This window comes from Aethalodelphis obliquidens, unplaced genomic scaffold, assembly GCF_003676395.1.
Source record: "Aethalodelphis obliquidens isolate GAN/ISIS:26980383/991018 unplaced genomic scaffold, ASM367639v1 scaffold7, whole genome shotgun sequence".
Lineage (NCBI taxonomy): Eukaryota > Metazoa > Chordata > Mammalia > Artiodactyla > Delphinidae > Aethalodelphis > Aethalodelphis obliquidens.
Window position 1 is genome coordinate 32640449 of NW_020837951.1, and position 20259 is coordinate 32660707.

Here is a 20259-nt window from a genome sequence, read left to right on the forward strand (position 1 = left end):
CCCCTGCCCCCTCCCCCCTCAGTTCCTGTCCATGCTAGGCACCCCAGCCACTGGGTAGGTGAGTGCGTCCCCAACAATCCCTTCTGGGGCTTTCCAACCTATAACTGTCTTCATCCCATGACTCAGATTTTCACTGCTCTTCCATTTAGGAAGCCCCTAAGTGGAGGTTCTGGGCTGTCTGCCTTTATTTGGTCCTCCATTTCCTTCCTACCTCAAGGACTATTAGGGTGGATTCACTTCGCTGAGTTTCTGGGCCAGCCCAGCTGAATGGGAGGAAATATCCCAGCATGCCACTTGCCTGGTGATTCTGTTTCTCCTGCAGCATCAAGCCAAGAGCCAGAGAGTCACAGCCTGGGAGCTGGGAGGGAGCGAATAGGCAGCCTTGTGCAGTTGCTCCTTGAAATGATCCTGGGCACTGGAGTGAGATGGACCCTGGGCCTGAAACCAGACCCACCATTCAGCAGCCTTGTGACCTGGAACAAGTGACTTCCTGAGCCTCAACTTTTTTTTTTTTTTTTTTTTCATTTGTGAAGTAGAGATAAAACTACTTACCTTGCAGGGTTATGAGGAAAGATAAATGGGACTTATGTTAAGTCTGATATTTAGGAACTGAGAGCTGATATTACTTATTTTATCCCAACCTCCTTGAGAGAAAAAGGCAGATTTGCCCAAAGTCATGTGTTGAGACACAGTTGATCCTGTTTGTCACACTGGGGCTCTTCTGCCCCCACTGAGTGGAAGACAACAGGCAGGAGCAGAGGAGCATGATGGGAAAATCTTCTTGTTCTCTGATCATCTCCTGAGGGGTAGCACAAGTGGCAGTGACAGGGTTAGCAAACCCACCCCAGGGCCGCTTCCACATCACTGGTGAAGAATAAAGGAACTGGGGGAAAAAAGTCAAACAGAAGAAAGCGCCTGGAAAAGATGTTTTTATGTTCACTTACATGGAAAAAAAAGAATCAAAGTGTACAGCATGAAGGTATACGTGTCTCAGAAAATTCATCCTCATGAACCTGTTTGTTGAATCGCAGTTATAATTCAAGCATTGCCAAATGGAAGTTATAAAATCAGGGTGGGGTGTGGGGAAAGGGCCACCACAGGAAAGGTAGTAATTATGTGCTATTTCTTCTCTAGTTTCAGATCATTGGGAGTTTAAACTTTTCCAGCAAGTCATTTATATAAACAGATACCATACTAAAATACGTTGTGTCAAAATATAAAACTCCTAAAGCAAGATGGCAATAATATTTTAGGAAAAAAACATTAAAGTCTGGTAATATCAGAAAATACAAATAGGATCATTTTGAGCAGTTCTGTTTCTCTGTATGAATAGCAGTTGCAAACAATGGATGTATATTAAAGAACAAAACATTTGGTCTGCACATAACTTAGAAAGGGGTACACTTCTAAACACTGACTTTGTAAGAAAACATGAAGGACATCTTACACTCAACAACGGTTAAAAGAAGGAAATCACTTTCTGAAGGATGCAGTGGGCAGAGTGCCAAGGCCTTTGTTTTCAACTTGCTGTTAACCGTGTTGGGATGTGTTTACACTGCATGGGTTTCCTGCAGAATCTAGCACCAATAGATGGATCAGATTTTATCTTTGATCTGAGTCCTTTCTGTCTTCAGTTTTGAGTGTATTGAGGTATGTTTTCTTTGGTTGCTGTTGTGATGAATGTGTAATAAAAAACTAATATTTACAACGTTTAAACATTTTAGATTTCAGTGTCAACTCTTCACATAAAAAAAAAAATTGGAAAACTCTTAAGAATCATGGGAAGGTCATTACTTCCTCACATCTGTCATGAAACTGTTTTCGATACACAGAACAATTAGCCTATTAGCACAGCTGTATGCTTTCTGGTCCAGAATCTTCCCGGTACTCAGCGGGGAGGCCAAGCCCATGACTGCCATGTCGGCGGTTCGCCACGCTTCACAGTACTGATCCACGAGACGGACTCCGTGGGTGCTGGAGCCGTGCCAAACAACCTTCTGGGGCCTGAAAAGGAATTTTGTTGTGTTACTTTTTGGAATGACCCTTCTTTGTGGCATATCTCGGTGAGCAAATTGGCATAAGTCTAGTGAGTCAAGTCAAACTCCTGAACCCTCCAGGGTCTGACTGCACATCACCTCTCTGTCTTTATCACTGTTTCCAACTTTCTGAACACACTGCATTCCAACCATATCCAGCTTGTACTTGCTCTGAAATCATACTCTCTGCTTTCGTGAATCTGAACCTTTGCTCATGAGGCCCCTTAGTCTGGAATGGCCTCGCTTTCATTTTCAGTGATTCCTTCTCATCTTTCACAAGTCCATTAAACGCCCCCTCTTACAGGAAGCCTTCCTGATTCTCACCACCAAGGAATAATGACTCTTTCCTCTGTGCTCCTACCATCTTATCTGTTTCTCCATTTTCCAATGACAATATTACGTCTAGAATTGTAGCTAGTCTGTGTCTATCTTCCCACAGACTACGAGCTTTGAAAGGAGAGGGGCTGTGTAGGTTTATTACTGTGACTTCCAGGCCTGGCATTAGGCCTGGCATAGAGTAGACACTGAGGAAAAGTTTACTGAGTTGTTCTATTCTTAAAAGCATACATAATTTTCAAAGAATTAGAGTGCAACTCACAGTATAGGGTTAAAGAATCACCATGAATAGCATTACTTACCACTTATTAAGTGCCTACTGTATGCTAGATGTTCTCACACTTACCTTTTAATTCTCACAACAGTCTTATCCATATGGATATGATTATCCTGCTCATTTGACAGGTGAGGCAACTGGGGCTCAAAGAGTGGAAGTGCCTTGCTCAAGGTCCCATATTAAATTACTGGACCCAGGTCTCCTGGTTCCATGGCCAGGCTCTCTCCATGGCCCCTGGCTGCCTCATTGAGGCTTTACGCTGGCAGCACCCCAAAGGAGCAGCTGATAAGGGCATCCCATTGTTAGACTGTCTCCTAAAACTGTCTATCATATGATATACTTCAAGGGCTTCCATCTCTACTTACCAAGAAGGATCTGTCATTACGTCTCGGCCATCAAAGGAATATATTGGAACATGTGTATTGAACTGACCTCCATGGCCAGAAAAAATTGAGTCCCAATTATCAAAAAGTACTTGGCCCTATGGAGACAAAATGCCATGTTAGAATCATACAAACAGCCTGCAAATATTTATCCATTCTTCAAGGCCCAGAAGTCCCTAACCCCAATCCCAGATCCTGGACAGAGTGAGAACTCAGGAAATACTTGTGGTTTGATTTTATAATCTTTCCTTGAACCCTTTTGGCTTTACGGTCTTATTTCTTGAGGTAATTTCTTTTACTATATGTGTATAAAGTCTCCTCCCTATCAAAAGTGTGTTTTAGGTTTTTATCATTGCTATTTTTTTTTTTTTTTTTTTGCGGTACGCGGGCCTCTCACTGTTGTGGCTTCTCCCGTTGCGGAGCACAGGCTCCTGACGCGCAGGCTCAGTGCCCATGGCTCACGGGCCCAGCCACTCCGCGGCATGTGGGATCTTCCCGGACTGGGGCACGAACCCACGTCCCCTGCATCGGCAGGCGGACTCTCAACCACTGCGCCACCAGAGAAGCCCTATCATTGCTATTTTAAACGTATATACTGAGCTTCGAATTTGTGCCAAGCCTTGTGCTAACCTACAAGTGGATGATGTGGAGATGAACTTCTTACTCCTTTTCCTTTGGTTATTTGTATTCCAAGAATACAGTCTAAGTGGATGAATGTGGTGGAACAGAACCTTGGAAGACGGGATGGGAAGTGCTGGGTGTGGGGTCAGGATGGACTTGCCAGCCTCAAGGTTCCAAACTGGAGTACTGGGGTTCACAGGGACCAAAGGGTCTCGAAGCACCTTTGAGGTCTGGTTAGGGGTCAGGACCCAGGATGTGTGTGAGCAGCAACAGAGCTGCCCCTTGTAGCCTTAAAGAAGTAGGCTATTTCCATGGTATAACTGAGGGATGATGCGGGGCCCTGCCTTGCCAGTGAATGAGGGCAGAGAAATATCTGAGGGTACCAAACCAGGGTGCAGGACAGAGTGGCTCTGCTTTGGGACCAGGGCTCACCAGCTGTTCTCTGGTGCCCCTCAGCCAGTGCTCTACAGAAGGCATCCTCAGGTGGAACTAAGAGGGGGTCGAGGAAACTAATTCCAGTTTGTAGTGACTTTGAGTAAACTGCTTTCTCCCTGTGAGCCTCAGTTTCCTCAACTGACAAACAGAAAAGAATAACTCCCATTTTTATCGGGTGTATCTATTAAGATAATGGATATGAAGTGCATTGTAAACAAGCACAAAAGCTATATAAATGAAAGAGGTCATTACTATCCCTCCTGTCTGCTCCAAGGGTCATAAACCATCCAAACAGGAAGGGCCATTGTAAATATAAGGCAACTGAGGTCCAGAGAGGGAAAGTAACCACCCAAAGTCACACAGCTAATCAGGGCCTTGAAACAACATACTTCTGATGATGTCAGGAGTGGCAACTGCCTCTAGTCCCCGTGGAAACCAGTCCATCCAGGAGGCAATGGGAACGATATTTATTTTTACCTTAAGGTTCACTATTGGAAGGCTATATCTCTCTGCTTTCCTCACAACTGTAGAGAGATCTTGCAGATGGGAGGATAAGAATGCTTCGTAGGTGGACAACAGTCCTGCTGCCCTGGCCTGCTGGAAGCACTGAAAATCAGCTCGAATGTCCCCAGAAAATGGCGTGTTCAGAGCGACCAAGTGTAGCTGAAAAAAGTGAGAGAAAAGACGGTGCAGTTGAAGAATTAAAGCAAACTCCAACCCCCATAACCTTCACATGTTCCTAATAAGATCCCAGACTTGCTGCAACGGAAGGCACGCTGGAGGTCACCTTACTCAACCTCTACCTGACATTGGAATTCTAGCCCCTGCTGGACCATCTCCAGGGAAGGAGAGCTCAGGTGTCCCAAAGCAGCCTGCGTCAGCAATCTGAACAGCTCTAAATAGTAGAAATTTCTTCCATATATGAGGAAAACAAAACAAAATAAAGCACTTCAGAGATCTGAATCCAGCCTGCAGGCAGGCCATCTGTGGGTCTGCCCCTCATTGAGTTTCTAGGAGGTTTTTAAGCTGGCTTTGGTCCTAGATCTCAGAGCTACATCAAGCTATCTGCCTCCTGCCCTTTCTTCCACCTCCTGAGTAGGCCTGGGGCTGATCATGAGGGACCAGAGGGAAAAGGCATTGAAAGGAGAAGGTCATGACATTTATTACTAAGACTGCTGGGATAGACCCTTTTGGAAACTAGGGGTCATACAGTAATTCTAGCCTCACATTCCTGCCACCTTTGTCAGGAGCCCAAATAAAAGCCATTCCATAATCTGCTTTCTCCCACTCTTTCTCTCCCCAAACCCAGCCTTCTTTTGCCGCCCTCTCTCCCAGCCCTTTCTGCTGTACCCTCGGAATTATACTCAATACTCAAGGGGTAGTCATCTCCCTCCTCAATCTCATGTCAGGAGTAACTTTTATCTCATTAGCATAGAGCTGGTGCAGGACCCAGGCCCATGTTGCCAGAAAAGGAAAATATTGTTAAATATCTTAAACACGTCTTCCTCCCTCTTATGTGTCTGAAGACTGTGGCACCCGAGGGAAGAGGCCCTATGGTCTCATCACCTTTCTGCTGCTGTGTTTCTGGGGGCTACACCCAAGGGCGGTCGCAAGAGGCCCTGATGGACTGCGCTTCCCTGATACCAGGGGACACCTAGGAAAGGGGCAGCGGTGAGTGCAGGTCTCCCTGCCACACCTCCAACCCCACCACCTCCACCTCTCCTTCTTTAAGGAGATGCACAGAGAAATGACTGCAATGATGGCTGCTTCTGAATGGTGAGATTGGGGGCTTTTATGTTCTCATGTTTCTATACCTTTAACCGCTGGAACATTTCTATCATGAATAGATATCATTTTTATGAAGACAGGGACATTTCCACAATCAAACATTAAAATGGCTTTTTGAAGATGGTTGTAGTTGTGTAAAATTATAAGTGATTTACTATTTTCTTTCCCATTCTTTTTTTTTTTGGCCGTGTTGGGTCTTCACTGCTGCGCACTGGCTCTCTCTAGTTGCGGCAAGCGGGGGCTGCTCTTCGTTGCGGTGCGTGGGCTTCTGCTTGCGGTGGCTTCTCTTGTTGTGGAGCACGGGCTCTAGGTGCGTGGGCTTCAGTAGTTGCAGCACACGGGCTCCGTAGTTGCAGCACATGGGCTTAGTTGCTCTGCGACATGTGGGATCTTCCTGGACCAGGGATCCAACCCGGGTCCCCTGCATTGGCAGGTGTATTCTTAACCACTGCACCACCAGGAAAGTCCCCTTCCCCATTCTTTTTATTCATTGTCCAAATTTTCTACAACGAATATGTATTGCCTTAGAATTTATAAAAAAATTTTGTAGCTACTGCCCTAACGTCTCCCCTCATAACTAAGCTTTCTGAAGGGTTACCTATAATTGCTTCTCTATTTCCTCACCTCCCATCTACTCTGCAACCAACTAGAATCTTGTTGGCATCTCTCCATGCTACAGAAATGCTTTTCTCTAGTTTCTCAATTTGAACAACACCTTTTAGTCCTTTCAGTGGGCCTCTTGGCAGCATTTGACACTGCTGGCTTCTATCTTGCTTGGCATTCTTTCTTCCTCTCTGGCGATGGCTTCCCGGTTTCCTTCTCGTATGTCTTCCATCAGTTCCTTTTTGTTTTTGCTCCTCGCAATCCAATCTCTTCTCACCATATAGATTCTCTTTTGGGAATCCTACCATCCCCAAGACAATTTCCATAGCTCTGCTGAAAACTCCCAAGTCTGTATCTCCAGACCAGACCCACTGCAGGGTTGCAGACCTTCTGATCCTGCTTCCTCCTGCTGCTCTCCACTCAGATATCCTACAGGTACTGCAGGCTCACCAGGCCCTACATCAGTTCCTGCTCGGTGGATGGCAGCACTAAAGGAAACGTGTTTCTGGTGTCCGCCAAGTCTATGCCTTCTTCTTTGAAAGTGTCTCCACAATACTTGCTAAACAGAGTGGCCTCAGGCCATTCAATTTCATTCTCTTGGCTGCTCTATTTTTTTGTTTTTACATTTAAAAAAAATTGGGGTATAGCTGCTCCACAATGCTGTGCTAGCCTCTGCTGCACAACGAAGTGAACCAGCCATGTATACACATATCCGCTCCCTCCTGGACCCCACTCCCACCCGCCTCCCATCCCACCTACCTAGGTCACCACAGAGCACTGAGCCGAGCTCCCCTCACTACACAGCAGGCTCCCACCAGCCATCTATTTTACACATGGCAGTGCACATACATCAATCCCAACCTCCCAATTCATCCCCTCCACCCCTTGTGTCTACACATCCACTCTCCACATCTGCATCTCCATTCCTCTCTTGGCTACTCTTTTTTTTTTTTTAATAAATTTATTTATTTTTGGCTGCGTTGGGTCTTTGTTGCTACGCACGGGCTTTTTCTAGTTGTGGCGAGCGGGGGCTACTCTTCGTTGTGGTGTGCGGGCTTCTCATTGTGGTGGCTTCTCTTGTTGCAGAGCACGGGCTCTAGGCATGTGGGCTTCAGTAGTTGTAGCACACAGGCTCAGTAGTCGTGGCACGCAGGCTCAGTAGTTGTGGTGCATGGGCTTAGTTGCTCTGCAGCATGTGGGATCTTCCCGGACCAGGGCTTGAACCCGTGTCTCCTGCATTGGCAGGCAGATTCTTAACCACTGCGCCACCAGGGAAGTCCCTTGGCTACTCTTGATTTGACTGGGAGTAGGCAACTGACCCATGTAGACTACCTCTCCCAAGACTGAGGTGGTATTGAGCTCTGCAGCCGTAAGATCCCATAGAGTTGAGGCCAGGATCAGTGCCATGGCAACCCAAGGCTGTGCGCAAGCTTTGCAGATGTAACCTATGTCTGTGTGCTGGGGTGAAGGTGGAGGGGAAGCAGGAGGAAAGACCTTTGCAGAGGCTGGTCTGTAGAGATACTAATAGCAGGAACAAGAGTCCACAGGCCCTGTTGTACTGCCTGCAATTGAGTTCCATGAGGTTCCTGCAATTATCTGAATAAAATCTTCATTTAAGCTAGTGAAGAAATAGAGTGAGAGTTTCAGATCTAAGCAACAAAATGATCCCTGGAAAAAAAAATCTATCACCACTCAGTTACCCAAGCAGAAACCTGGGCATCATTCCTGATCGCCCTCATCCTCACTGCCCCATACCCAACCAATGACCAAATTGTCACTTCTGCCTCCTTAATTTCTCTCCCATCTGCCCACTTTTCTACATGTTCACTGCTGTGATCCTAGTTCAGATAATACAGTAACTACTTAACTGTCTTTGGGTCCCTGGTCCTGTGCCCTCTAATCCATTTGTACATTATAAGCAAGGTAATTTCTCTGATGCCCTTCTCATATTTACCCTGTCTTCCTTAAAATCCTTCATTGTTCCCCCACTGCCCAGTGGAAAAGGCCAAAGCCCTTGGCCTGGCTTTCAGGTCCTTGATGACTGACCTTGCCCTATGCAGACTATACTTTTCCCTTACCTGCCTTGAACTCTACTCCTTCAGCAAGACTGAAATACTTGGAATTAGAGAAATGTACAGCACTTGCCCTTGCCTGCCTCTGTTCCATACTCCCTCTGCCTGGGACTCCCATTCCCCTCCCCTTACCTGGCTCTCCCCTGTTCTCAGCTGTCCTTCAGGTCGTGATTTAAAGGTCACCTGCTCCAAAGAAGGCAGACTTCTTTGACCTTCCTAACACTCCCAATGCCCTGTGTTTGCCTCACCCAAACGACTTCTCACACTGTATTGGAATTACCTATTTTTTATTTGCCTCTCTGGCTAGTCTATACGCATCTTGAGGGCAGGAACTGTGTGCCAAGCATGGGGACTGGCACATGACAGACACACTTTCGGCATCTGTACAGTAAATGCATGAATTGTACTTACTGCAGGTCTGTCATAATTAGCACTTGAAATAGACGCCAGTGGAAGCTGAAGGTGATGAGACTGTCAGGTAAAAAAGGAAAAAAAAAAACAGTCCTGAATATGCATTCAATCTGTTCTTCACCGTACATTAAGGTACAAGTGCAATGTTTCTTGAAAAGCTGCTTTAAACAGTTTGTCACGGTCTTTGGACCACTCTTAACTGTGAAGAGTTTCACACATGAACGAAAAATTATCCTCGGAAAGGGAGTGGATATTCTCCAGACTTTTAGAAAGAGTGCTGAATCAAGGAAGAAGTCCATGTTTTACAACCAACTCATTCACTTAATAGAGCAAGGCACCTCTTGAGAGCCTCAGCTTCCTCACCTGCAAAGTGGGAATGCTATCACCTGCCTCAAAGGGTAGCTGTAAGGTTAAAATAGTGGACAATGCAAGCTGCTGGTGTTCTTATCAGGCAAGGAAGTCTCAGTGTCAAATATTAAAGGGCTCTTCTAGATTGCTTATGCCAACCGTGTTTTCACAGATCAATAAACTGAGGCCAAGAGAAGGGAATTCCCTTGCCCAAGAGGATTCAGCTATGACATGGGAATGGCAGGTCTCCAGCGTCTGGGTCCAGCTCTCCCTCCAGCTGTTGTGAGAACGTTCTGTTGGCACTTGGCAATTTTGGGGCTTCTGCCAGATAGTGAACCATGCAGAGCTGGCTGTCCAGAGTCTGGAGAGCTTGATACTGGATGCCAAGGGGATTCAGCAAGTGCTGGTGAATGAAGGAGTTAGAGGTAAGGCAGGGAAACGACTCACATTGCTGGAAAGCGCAGGGGGAGGTGGGCTGTCATCCGGAATGGGGATCAGTTCTCCCAGCTTTAAGGAAAAGAGCACGTTGAAAATGAAACATCAACTAGAAACTGTTCGCCTATTTTCAAATCAGAAAAATGGCATTTACAGGAGTAGGATGTTATTTTTACAGGGTACTTGGAGGCGGTTTGTTAAAGAATTACCTGCAATTTTTTCCAACCATCTCTGACACGAATGAAAAACTCGGTGCTGTCCTTCAGGTAGATGAATGTCCCTTCTATGACCAAATGGGCTTTCTGCAACATGTCAGCCATGTTGCTAAATGCTGTAACCTGTCAGATAATTTCAAATTGCAGACATTGCGGTTATCATCACAGCGATGGCACAATTTGAAAAACTGGCCTCTCTGTAAAGTCAAATATGAGCCATCCCCTCACAGCCAGGGGAAAGTCTTATTGTGCCACAGAGAGATATATAACTTCATTAATAACCAGAGGACTTTCTTTCCGATAAAACAAAAACATGCATTACCTTGAAACACAAATCTCAATTACAATAAACAAATTAAGACAAAGAAGACAGTATCCTGAGAGTTCAAAGACATTTAAAAACTGTTAGCAGAGCTGGCTCTGTTGGACGTTGGTACCGGCAAAATCATGGGTAAGTTTTGCCGCTTCCATTGGTGTGAGCTGCACAACGGCACCGACATCGTTACATGTGTTTTGTTAGCTCATGCTGCTGCAAATTGCTTTTCATTTGGAGTAAGAAATGTAATCAAGTGAGTTACTCTACCCACGTCTTAAATCTTTTTTGCCTGGCTGGGTAGTTCCAGTATTAAATACACAGCAGAAAATGGGGGTCTGTAACTTCTCTGTCTAGAAAATTGCCAAAGATCAGACAGCCATCTCGGCCTAGCCAGGCACAGGCATAAAAGCTGGAAAAATCTATCGAGAAGTGTCAAGCCTCAAAGAAATATCAACCTTTTCAACTGAGAAGGATTATAAAAACTTAATTTTCACCTAGCTTTGAAGATGACTTTGTGATTAAAATGACTCAGGCATCCCCCAAAGGTACCAAATATCGAAATTCCATCTACTGTTGGACAGTTCTTCATCTGGCAGCCCAAATTTCCAAATAAAATCTATCAAAGACCAAAGAGCATTCCTAGGACTCCTGACACCCTAATGAGGTATTTGTCCCTTTTCTGTGCATCACAATGATCTCTGTGTGCCATATCCTGCTCCAATGATCTGCAGGGTAACAAGGTACAAGAGACATCCTTCGGTAGAATGGAGAAGGCTGCATTACCCAGGGGAAATGTAACCAGCACAGGGCCTCCTGTGATGTTGTTTACGGTCTTGTGCCTGTGTTTTCTGATGTAATATGATTGGCTCTTGTTACAGTTTAGTCAATTAACGATTGGAAAGGTGGAACTTAAATCATAAATGATTTTGTAGTCTGTATCTTTTTACTTAATAAGTCATCCAAAGAGATAATAAATACCCTGTTTGTGAAATTATACCATTTCTATTGTCATGGAGGCCTAACTCCAACAGAGAAGGTGTGCCAGCCCCTAAACACTGCAGCCAAAGTTCTAAGGAAACCCATCCAAAGCAGAAGGATGAAGACACACTGATGATAATACTGACCAGGTTCCTGGATCCGGGAAGCCCTGGCTGTCCTGGAGGGCCAGGTGGGCCTGGAATGGCCACAGCTAAGACAAAGCAGAAAAGAGAAGTTACAAAATAGCATACTCTCTGCAAAATGCCTCCGACGTTCAGCTGGTCACCGAGGGGAGCGTTCACCACCCCACTCACAGTGCTGCAAAGTGTTGCACCTCGTAGCTGAATCTTAGGAGCTCTGTGCCCAGCATATGACTCAGCCACATTGACTGGTTTGGGGGAGAACTGAGATTCTTGACTGTAGCCCTGGATGAAGTCATGCCTAAGACTTTCCAGTTTTATAAGTGAATAAATTCCTGTTGTTTCAATTGTTTGTATAAGTCAGTCTGAGTTGAATTTTCTGTCACTTGCATCCAAAAATGCTCTGACTCATACAACTTATTTCTCCCAAGAGACAAACAGGTAATTACTGAACAGAGGAAGCAGGCTCAGAAAGAAGAAGAAAAGGTGCTGGGCTACAGGGGGGCAGGGTAGGCCAGTGACAGGGGCCCTGGCCGTCCAGCCAGGAGACTCAAGTTCCTGATTTGTCAGTTCTCAGCTGTGTGATCTTGGGGAAACAACAAGCTCTCTGAACCCCAGCTTCTTCATCGGTGAAATGTAAACAGGTACGTCTTCACTAGCCTGTGTTGAGAACTGAGAACACAAACTAGGAATGTGCTTTGCAAATTGTATAGCGTCCAACCAGAGATTCTTACCTTTTGAGGAGTCAAAATGCCCTTAAAAATCAAATCAAGGCTATTGCCCTCTCCCCTAGAAAAATGCACATATGCATATCTGCAAGTGCGCGCGCGCGCGCGCACACACACACACACACACACACACACTTCTACTTAGAATGTTAGTGGGATGATAGCTCCCTGAGGCACATCTTTGAATTTTCTAGGAGTTTATGGTTCCCAAATGAAGAGTCCTTACTTTAGGCAAACATAAAGAAATGTTATTGTAGCAATTCCGCTGCTCTCCTTCTACCTCTCTGATCTCCAATTCCCCCCCAGAATCTGCAAAACTCTTGGTAGAGTTAAGGATGTTTGTACAAGTCCCAGTAAAATTACTGTATGAGATTTTTGAGGTCACTGCAAATAAGCCTGTAGTCTGACACAGGACCTGAAAATTCATACACAGGTGGTGAATGTCTAGTGGAGACAAAGTCTGAGGACTTGGATTTGGACCCCAGCCATGCCTCTTCCTAGGATTTGTGACCTTGAGTCAGACTCAACCTCTCTGAGCTTTGGGGCCTTCATCCATAAAATGAGTTTTATAATCTTATGCATTTCATCTCCCTCCTGGGGTTGCTGTTAAGATTAAATGGGATAGGGGCTTCCCAGGTGGCGCAGTGGATAAGAATCCGCCTGCCAATGCAGGGGACACGGGTTCAAGCCCTGGTCCGGGAAGATCCCACATGCCGTGGAGCAGCTAAGCCTGTGCGCCACAGCTGCTGAGCCTGCGCTCTAGAGCCCACGAGCCACAACTGATGAGCCCACATGCCACAACTACTAAAAGAGCCCGCGCACCTAGAGCCTATGCTCCGCAACAAGAGAAGCCACTGCAATGAGAAGCCTGCACACCGCAACAAAGAGTAGCCCACGCTCGCCACAACTAGAGAAAGCCCAGGCGCATCAACAAAGACCCAGCACAGCCAAAAATAAGTAAATTTAAAAAAAAACAAAAAGATTAAATGGGATAATGGATATGGGAGTGTTTTGTAAACTGTGAATTGCTATATATTATGTGAAGGGTAATCCTTTTCAATGGAGCAAGGAGTCCTAGGGCCCCCTAGTTTAGGGCTACTGTGGACAACAGAGTCTCTGAATCCTGTACTCACCCTGCAATGCCCCTTCACCCCTTGTAATTCCTATGTATCCCTCAAGGTTGTATAGGCACCTATGGTTTTATCCACCCAGCACCTTCTCTCTTTACAGGACCAGCATCCTCACTTGCTCCTGAGATCTTCCCCTTCACCTCTATGACCATTCAGGTCCAGAAGGAGCTGTCATGGTCTCATGTGATCCCACCTCCTGGCCACAGATGACTGGTCCAAGGTTGGGCATCTGGCCCAAGACAGGTCAGTCAGTGTCCTTCCCCAGAATATCCCCACCCCAGGGCTTTTCAAACTAAAACTGAGAAACAAGGTCAAGATTTCTAGATGACAGTGGAAGCTGTAGGTTGTTGGTATTTCTCACCATGCAGAGGATATGGTTTATGGTGAAGAAGCGTGATGCTGCAGTCAGAGAGCAGCTGAGCAAGAGATGGCCACAGAATCCTCACAGGGACTGAATCCCTGGTTCCGGCTGCACCTGAAGTCTCACTGCATGCCTGCCCCTCTTACAAATTGCTTGTTCACACCCTCCTGCACATCCAATAAGTTTCCCTATGCACTTGAGCTAGTTTGAGTTCCATTTCTGTCACTTGCCCCAAAGTCACCTCCTGTGTAAAGTTCTCCCGGATGCCCCAGACATTGTAGGTCTCCTCCCAGGTGTGCTTCCACCACACCTGGCTCATGCCAACCCAAACAACAAAAAATGATGCATTCATGCTATTATTGCTGCTGCTGTTATTTTCCACCATGGGCACAGTGGAAAGAACACAGGCTTCGGAGCTACTCTGATCTGGGTCCTAATTCCATTCATGCCACTTATTAGCTGTGTGACCTTGGAAAGGTTCCTAAACATCTCTGGGTCTCACTTTCCTCCTCTGTAAAATGTGGATGCTAATACTTTCCTTGAAAAGCTTTCTGAGAATCTAGTAAGATAATGTAGTAGAGTGACTGGCAGAGTGCCTGGCACTTGGTAAGTACTTGATAAATGGAGATTTTCTTCTATTTCACCCATTTTTCATTTGAGGAAGTGAGGTACAAGGGGTGAAAATTTTACATAGAAGGGTAGAATCAATGCTGGTCCTTAAGTCCCTTAAGGCCCAGGCATTGACAAAGCAGCCAGGAAGCTTCCACCCACACGTGAAAAGATGTTCATCATTATTAGTCTTTAGGGAAATGCAAACCAAAACCACAATGAGATATCACTTCACATGAATGAATGTGACTAGAATAAAAAAGATATGATAATAACAAATGTTGTTGACAATGAGGAGAAATTGGAACCTTTTGTACACTGCTAGTGGGAATGCAACATGTTGCAGTCACTTTGGAAAACAGTCTGGTGGTTCCTCCAAAAGTAGAGTAACCATGTATATGACCCAGCGATTCCACTCCTGGGCATTATACTCAAGAGAACTGAAAACATATGTTCACATAAAACGTTGTACACAAATGTTCACAACAGCACTATTCATAGTAGCCAAAAAGTGGGAACAACTCAAACGTTCATCAGCTGCTGAATAGATAAACAAAATGTGGTATCTCCATACAATGGAATATTATTCAGCCATAAGAAGGAAGGAAGTACTGATACATGCTACAACATGGGGGAACTTCGAAAACATTATGCTAAGGGAAAGAATCCAGTCACAAAAGGTCACATATTTTGTGATTCCATTGATAAGAAATGTCCAGAATAGGCAAATCCAGAGAGACAGAAAGTAGATTCATGGTTTCCAAGATCAGGGGAAGATCAGGAAAAAGAGGAGAGACTGCTAATCGGTACAGGGGTCCTATTTAAGGTGATGATAATGTTCTGGAATTAGAGAGAGGTGATGGCTGCACAACCTTGTGAATATATTAAAAACCATTAAATTTTGCACTCTAAATGGGTGAATTTTATGGCATGCAAATTATATCTCAATTTAAAAAGAAAAACGAAGAGAAAGAAGGCTCCACCTAGGAAGCAGCCCTCTGTCGGATAGTGTGGCTCTGACGTGCCACCCAGGTGTGGTGACGCTGGGCACCACTCGCAGTACTGACCTGCTCCTAGGATAGCCGGAGGTCCTGGTGGCCCCGGGGGTCCCTGTGGCCCAGGGGAACCAGGTCTCCCAAAGCCAGGTGGCCCAGGCAGGCCAGGAGCACCTGGGGGTCCCTGGGGCCCGATGATGGTCTCCCCTTTCTGGCCCTGTCAAGTGCACAGTAACAGAAGAGAGAAAGCACCATTAGTCACTAGAAGTCCCATCTGTTCTTTTTGTTAGGACATTGATAAGAAGTCAGTAAACATCCTCTATTGTTATCATCATCCTCAGTCCTGGCACAAGCCAGGAGGTGGAAGACCTAAAGAGCGGTGGCCCAGTCGTTACGTTGAATGACAGCAGAGAAGCCTAGGGAGCCCTGGACTCAAAAGGGCCCCTGGAGCTCATCTAGTCCAGCCTCGGCATTTCATAGATGGAGAAACAGAGGCCTAGAGAGGGGCAGGGCTTGCCCGAGGTCCCAAAGCAAATCAGCAGCAGAGCTGGAAGGAGAACCCTGGTCTCCTGGCTTTGCTCGGTCTATGCTCATGGCGAGTTCCAGGTCCAGAATTTGCTCCTGGTCCCTGAGGGTCAATGATCTGATCATAGTCTCAGTGGAGGCATAATTTGAACTTCTCTTTTGCGATCTGGAGAAACTTCTCATCCTAAGAAGACCAAGCCGATCTACAGGCTCCTTCTTTGATGACATTTCAGAAGAATCAAATAGCCCCCTAAAAACATCTCCCTCACCTTCCCTTCTGCCTCTGTTATCTGATGTGTTTACCATTAACAACTCTTTGTGCTGAGTTTTCCACCGCTGATGTGAATAAGGCACGGTGGTGGGTTACCTGGAAGCAACCTGCGTGCATGTGGCCTTGGCTAGCTCCCTTTCCTCTGTGGCCTCTGCCAGGCTCCCCACCCATTAGCAAGTATGGGGGAGAGAGGCCAACACCCAAGGCCTGCCTGCAGCCTGTGGTACTGTGACTGGCCTTTGCTCCCAGCTGCCTCGTCACACTGGGGGGCTTCAGGGAGCGCCGTGACTCCCCGAGGAAGGGGTGTGGAGGGGTCGCTACTCACCTCCAGGCCTGGACTTCCTGGCAGGCCCGGGGGCCCTGACACAGAGAAGCCGCTGTCAGAGTCTCCTTTTTCTCCTTTGATCCCCTTGTCTCTGTTCTCCCCCTGGAAGCAGAGAACATCCAGTAAGAGTCAGATGAACCAGTCTCTGACATAAGCCTGAGAACTTGGAAACACAGGCCAGATGCTGAGAAATGCTCACCTTCAAGCTGTTCAGAAAATGTCTCAGGTAAGTTGGATCCACAGCAGGGCCTGAAAAAGATACGCTTTTTAAAAATCCACAATCAATCTCAGAAATTCAAACACCAAAGCCTCCAAGTTGGCAACCATGATGAGTTCCTAGCAGAAGTGACCCCACGTTGGTTTAGCTGACAGAGGGGGCACTGGGCTTGGAAACGAGCGCTAGTTCAGATCCTGTGACCCTGTGGCATCCTAGGCTTGTCCCTGGTCCTCTCCAGGCCTCGTTCTGCAGATGAAGCTGGAACGATCAGAACTTCCAGTCTCTCTTGACAAAGTTCAATCTTGCACACATGTTGCCCATGACTGGGTCTCTCTGGAATTCCATAGAGCTTGTGGACAGGGTGGTAATGTAATTAGCCTTACTTACTGGCTCAATTGGATTTCTCAGAAACAAAAATCAAGGACAAGATCCAGAACAAGAGTTGGGATACCTGGTGGTCCCTGCGCCCCCTGGTCGCCTTTTTCTCCTTTTGAGCCGGGAAGACCCCAGGATCCTTTCTCTCCTTTAACACCTGCCACCAAATACACACACATTAAAAAAAAAAAAAAAAAAAAAAAGATAGTGGAAAATCACCTTCATTCTATATAAAACATTTTTGAGACAAGATTTGAAACTCAGCCCCTTGAGCTAAGTCTACTCAACAACAAAGGCCTATTGAGGGTATAAAATCCTTTGCTACAGGATGGAGAGGCAGAGGTAGATGCAGCAGACACAATTCCTGACCTCGGAAAGCTCTCAAGGAGACAGACACAGTGAGGGTAGTGCGAGGCAGGATGGAATAAGTACCATCCTCAAGGTGCCAGCAGTGCATCATGGGAGCCCAGCAGAGGCTACAATTAACTCCCCTGGACGGCTTCATACACGTGGCCTGATACTCAACACCAAGTCAAGCTCCCGGTCCCATCCCACCTAAGCCTGGGCAGCACGGTGGTGTAAGGGGAGGGGAGGACTCTCCGGGAGTGCCGCAGAGGACAGCTAATGGTGCTACTAAGTATTCCACTCGCAAAGTGCGGTACGCCACTCCCCACAGGACTTGTGAGAAGCAAACTCTTTATCTGGGAGAGGGGCTCAGAGAAAGCCTCCTGGGAGTACAGAGTTTGGGAAGGGAAGCAGTCCCCTTTCCCCACCTAGATGAGTGGGTGGACACTAGATCTTTGAGTTCCCAGGTCCCGAGAGAGATCAGCTGACCAATGTGTGCCTACACACTGGGGATCCAAGAAAGCAAATCGAGCTCCACCCCACCTCCTCCCCAAGGTCCACCTTGCACCAGGGGTAGGGAGAACCTTGAATTGGATCTGAACAAGCAGTTTGAGAACAGCCTGGACTTTGTCACCAAAAGTGGCCAAAAGCCCATGAAGCCAGATACCAGCAGGGACACCACCACCTAAGCAGGCCAGGAGTGACAGAGCCAAGCCAGAGGTCAGTACTCGGGGAAAAAAAAAGGCCTTTCCCTGTTTAAACTGCAAGCGTTCAGACTTCTCAATCAAAAGGGGCACACATGGTGTGACAGCGTGTGTGGGGACAGGGAACCAGAGTCACTGCTTGCCTGCAGGCTCCCGTCTCCTGGCCTATCCTCACTCTAATGTGTGGTAGATAAGCTCCTACAGGCCATGAACATGCTGATGTTTACTAATCACTAAGAGCCAGTGCGTCTCACACTGCACTGTGTATACACCTCGGAGGGAGCTTGTGAAAATGCAGCTCCTGGTCTAGCAGGTCTGTGATGAGGCCTGAGATTCTGCATTTCTAACAAGCTTCCAGGAGGTGCTGACACTGCTGGTCCAGGAACACTCTGAAGCAAAGGCCTTCTGAGCTCCCACGGCCTCCCCTGCATTAGCTCTTGGCATATTGCATTGTAACGACTTTTTAAAGAGTTTCACCCAGCAGAGTCTAAGGGCCTGGGTGACAGGAAGAGCATGGGATCCATCTGTCTCAGCCCAGTGCATGGGATAGCACCAGGCAAGGAGAAGCTATCAGTGGATGTGTTATGAGCAAACTAACATGAACGGAAAAATGGAGTGCAGCCTGCTAGCTAGGAGACTCAGCCGAGATGCACAGAATAGGGAGACGGGTGACAAGCAAACAGAGGTGACCAGTTCCACAGCCTTTGTCCAGCTACCACCCTTCCCGTGACACCCAGACAGATCTTCCTGACCACCAAGTCTACACCCAGCACTGGACAATTGGAAACCACCTCTGCAGAGATAGGAGGGTCAGGAAATGTCCCAGAGAAACAAGGTGAAGACAAGAGTGTGTACCATGAAAAGTGATGAGTTCTGAATTTCCAGGATACGTGGTACCAACCTAGAGAGAGAGAGAAAGCCAAGGTCATACACTGCAACCCTGTTCTGGTGTTTGCATGCACAGGGAGACACAGTCCCCTGTCCTGGGGGCGAGGGGTGAGGTCATGGAGTCAGGCCTTCCTTGGGTGTTGTAGCCCCCAAAGGCCCTGAGTTTCCCAGCATCCCTCAATGCAAGGCATCCCAGGCCTTCAACTGGGGCAGCGTCGGGAGGTGGGGGCAGGGAGGGCATCATGTAGCTGAGCTGGGCTGAGACCTACTGGCCGAACAACTCTGCAGAAGGAAAGCCCAAAGCTTTAAGACAAAAAGTCATGGCAATTTTGGTCTGGTCAACTGTGAGTGTTCTAGCCCTCCCTTCTGATCAATCAGGATTGATTCATGTGAGAGGTCAAGCACTCGTGCAAGTGATGTACTCAAGCCACGAAGCTGGGCCAGCCATTAGCTTTGCTGCCATGTGTAATCAAAGATGAGCACACTGAACAGGAGTTGATGGTGGTGCTAATTAATAAAGGGGAGTTATCATTAGACTGGGGGGCTATTCTAGACTTCCCATTAAGTGCCAGGGGTCTGGAGTCCAAGCTATTCAAGATAATATTCCTTCACAGTTCATCCCCAGATTCCTGCATTTCTTTCTTTTTTTCTTTGTCTGTTAACACAGAGCCACCTGCCACCCTGCTTTTAATAGTCCACCTTCACCTTTTTCCCAGTTAACATGCAGAATCAGAATGATCCCTCTCACACCAGATCCCCCCATGCTTTTGGGTGCAGGGTCACAAGATGCTCAGGGGTCACCAAGAGAAGATGAGGGGAGGGGACAGGAATTTGCCAGGAAGAATATTTCTAAGTTAACGATAAAGGCAGCAGTGCCCAGCTGATATCTGACAGCTATGCTGATAAAGTTGCTCCACTCCAGGGGTGGATTGTTAAGGGTAAAATGTTAAGGTATTAGAAAGGGGCTGAAATGAGAAGGGGCTTGTGAAGTGCTGGATGTGAGAGGAAGCATTGCTTTTTCAAATGTCCATTTTGAGAGCTGGTCAAGAAACATCCATGCCCCAGCCTGCATGGTGTCCAGACAGGCAACATGAAATCAAAACCCAAAATGCTCTGAGTTCATCTTTGGCTTATTTTAAGGAACATCATGACCCCCAAAGGCCATGGTCACAGCAAAGTGTCCTAGCACAGGTCACGGTAATTGCAGTAGCATTTTTACAACGCTCTTGAGTTTTTCAAGTACTGTCCCATGGCCGGTTCATTTGAAGCCTGCTATCATGTTTGCTGGGAGGGGCTTCGGGCACTAACTCACGGTGGGACCTTGCCTCTCTGGGTTGAGGTCTCCCCTTCTCTATGGCTGGGAGGCAGCCATCTCTCAGGAGGGTCTCTCCA

The 20259-nt window shown here is 46.9% G+C and overlaps 1 protein-coding gene across 2 annotated transcripts in view; it reads right to left on the minus strand.

Annotated features, from left to right (window-relative positions):
* Positions 1-913: 913 nt before the first annotated feature.
* COL15A1 (collagen type XV alpha 1 chain) overlaps positions 914-20259 on the minus strand; it is a 106326-nt gene continuing 86980 nt past the window's right edge. For both annotated transcript variants that reach the window (XM_027105384.1, XM_027105386.1), the window contains 12 exons: positions 18835-18880; positions 17007-17087; positions 16538-16587; positions 16339-16440; positions 15290-15434; positions 11401-11465; positions 9955-10083; positions 9758-9817; positions 8963-9022; positions 4566-4751; positions 3015-3130; positions 914-2004 (listed from right to left, as the gene is read on the minus strand). In XM_027105384.1, coding sequence (XP_026961185.1) covers positions 1791-2004; positions 3015-3130; positions 4566-4751; positions 8963-9022; positions 9758-9817; positions 9955-10083; positions 11401-11465; positions 15290-15434; positions 16339-16440; positions 16538-16587; positions 17007-17087; positions 18835-18880 — 1254 coding nt within the window. In that variant the 3' untranslated portion in view covers positions 914-1790. The remainder of the gene's footprint in view (positions 2005-3014; positions 3131-4565; positions 4752-8962; positions 9023-9757; positions 9818-9954; positions 10084-11400; positions 11466-15289; positions 15435-16338; positions 16441-16537; positions 16588-17006; positions 17088-18834; positions 18881-20259) is intronic.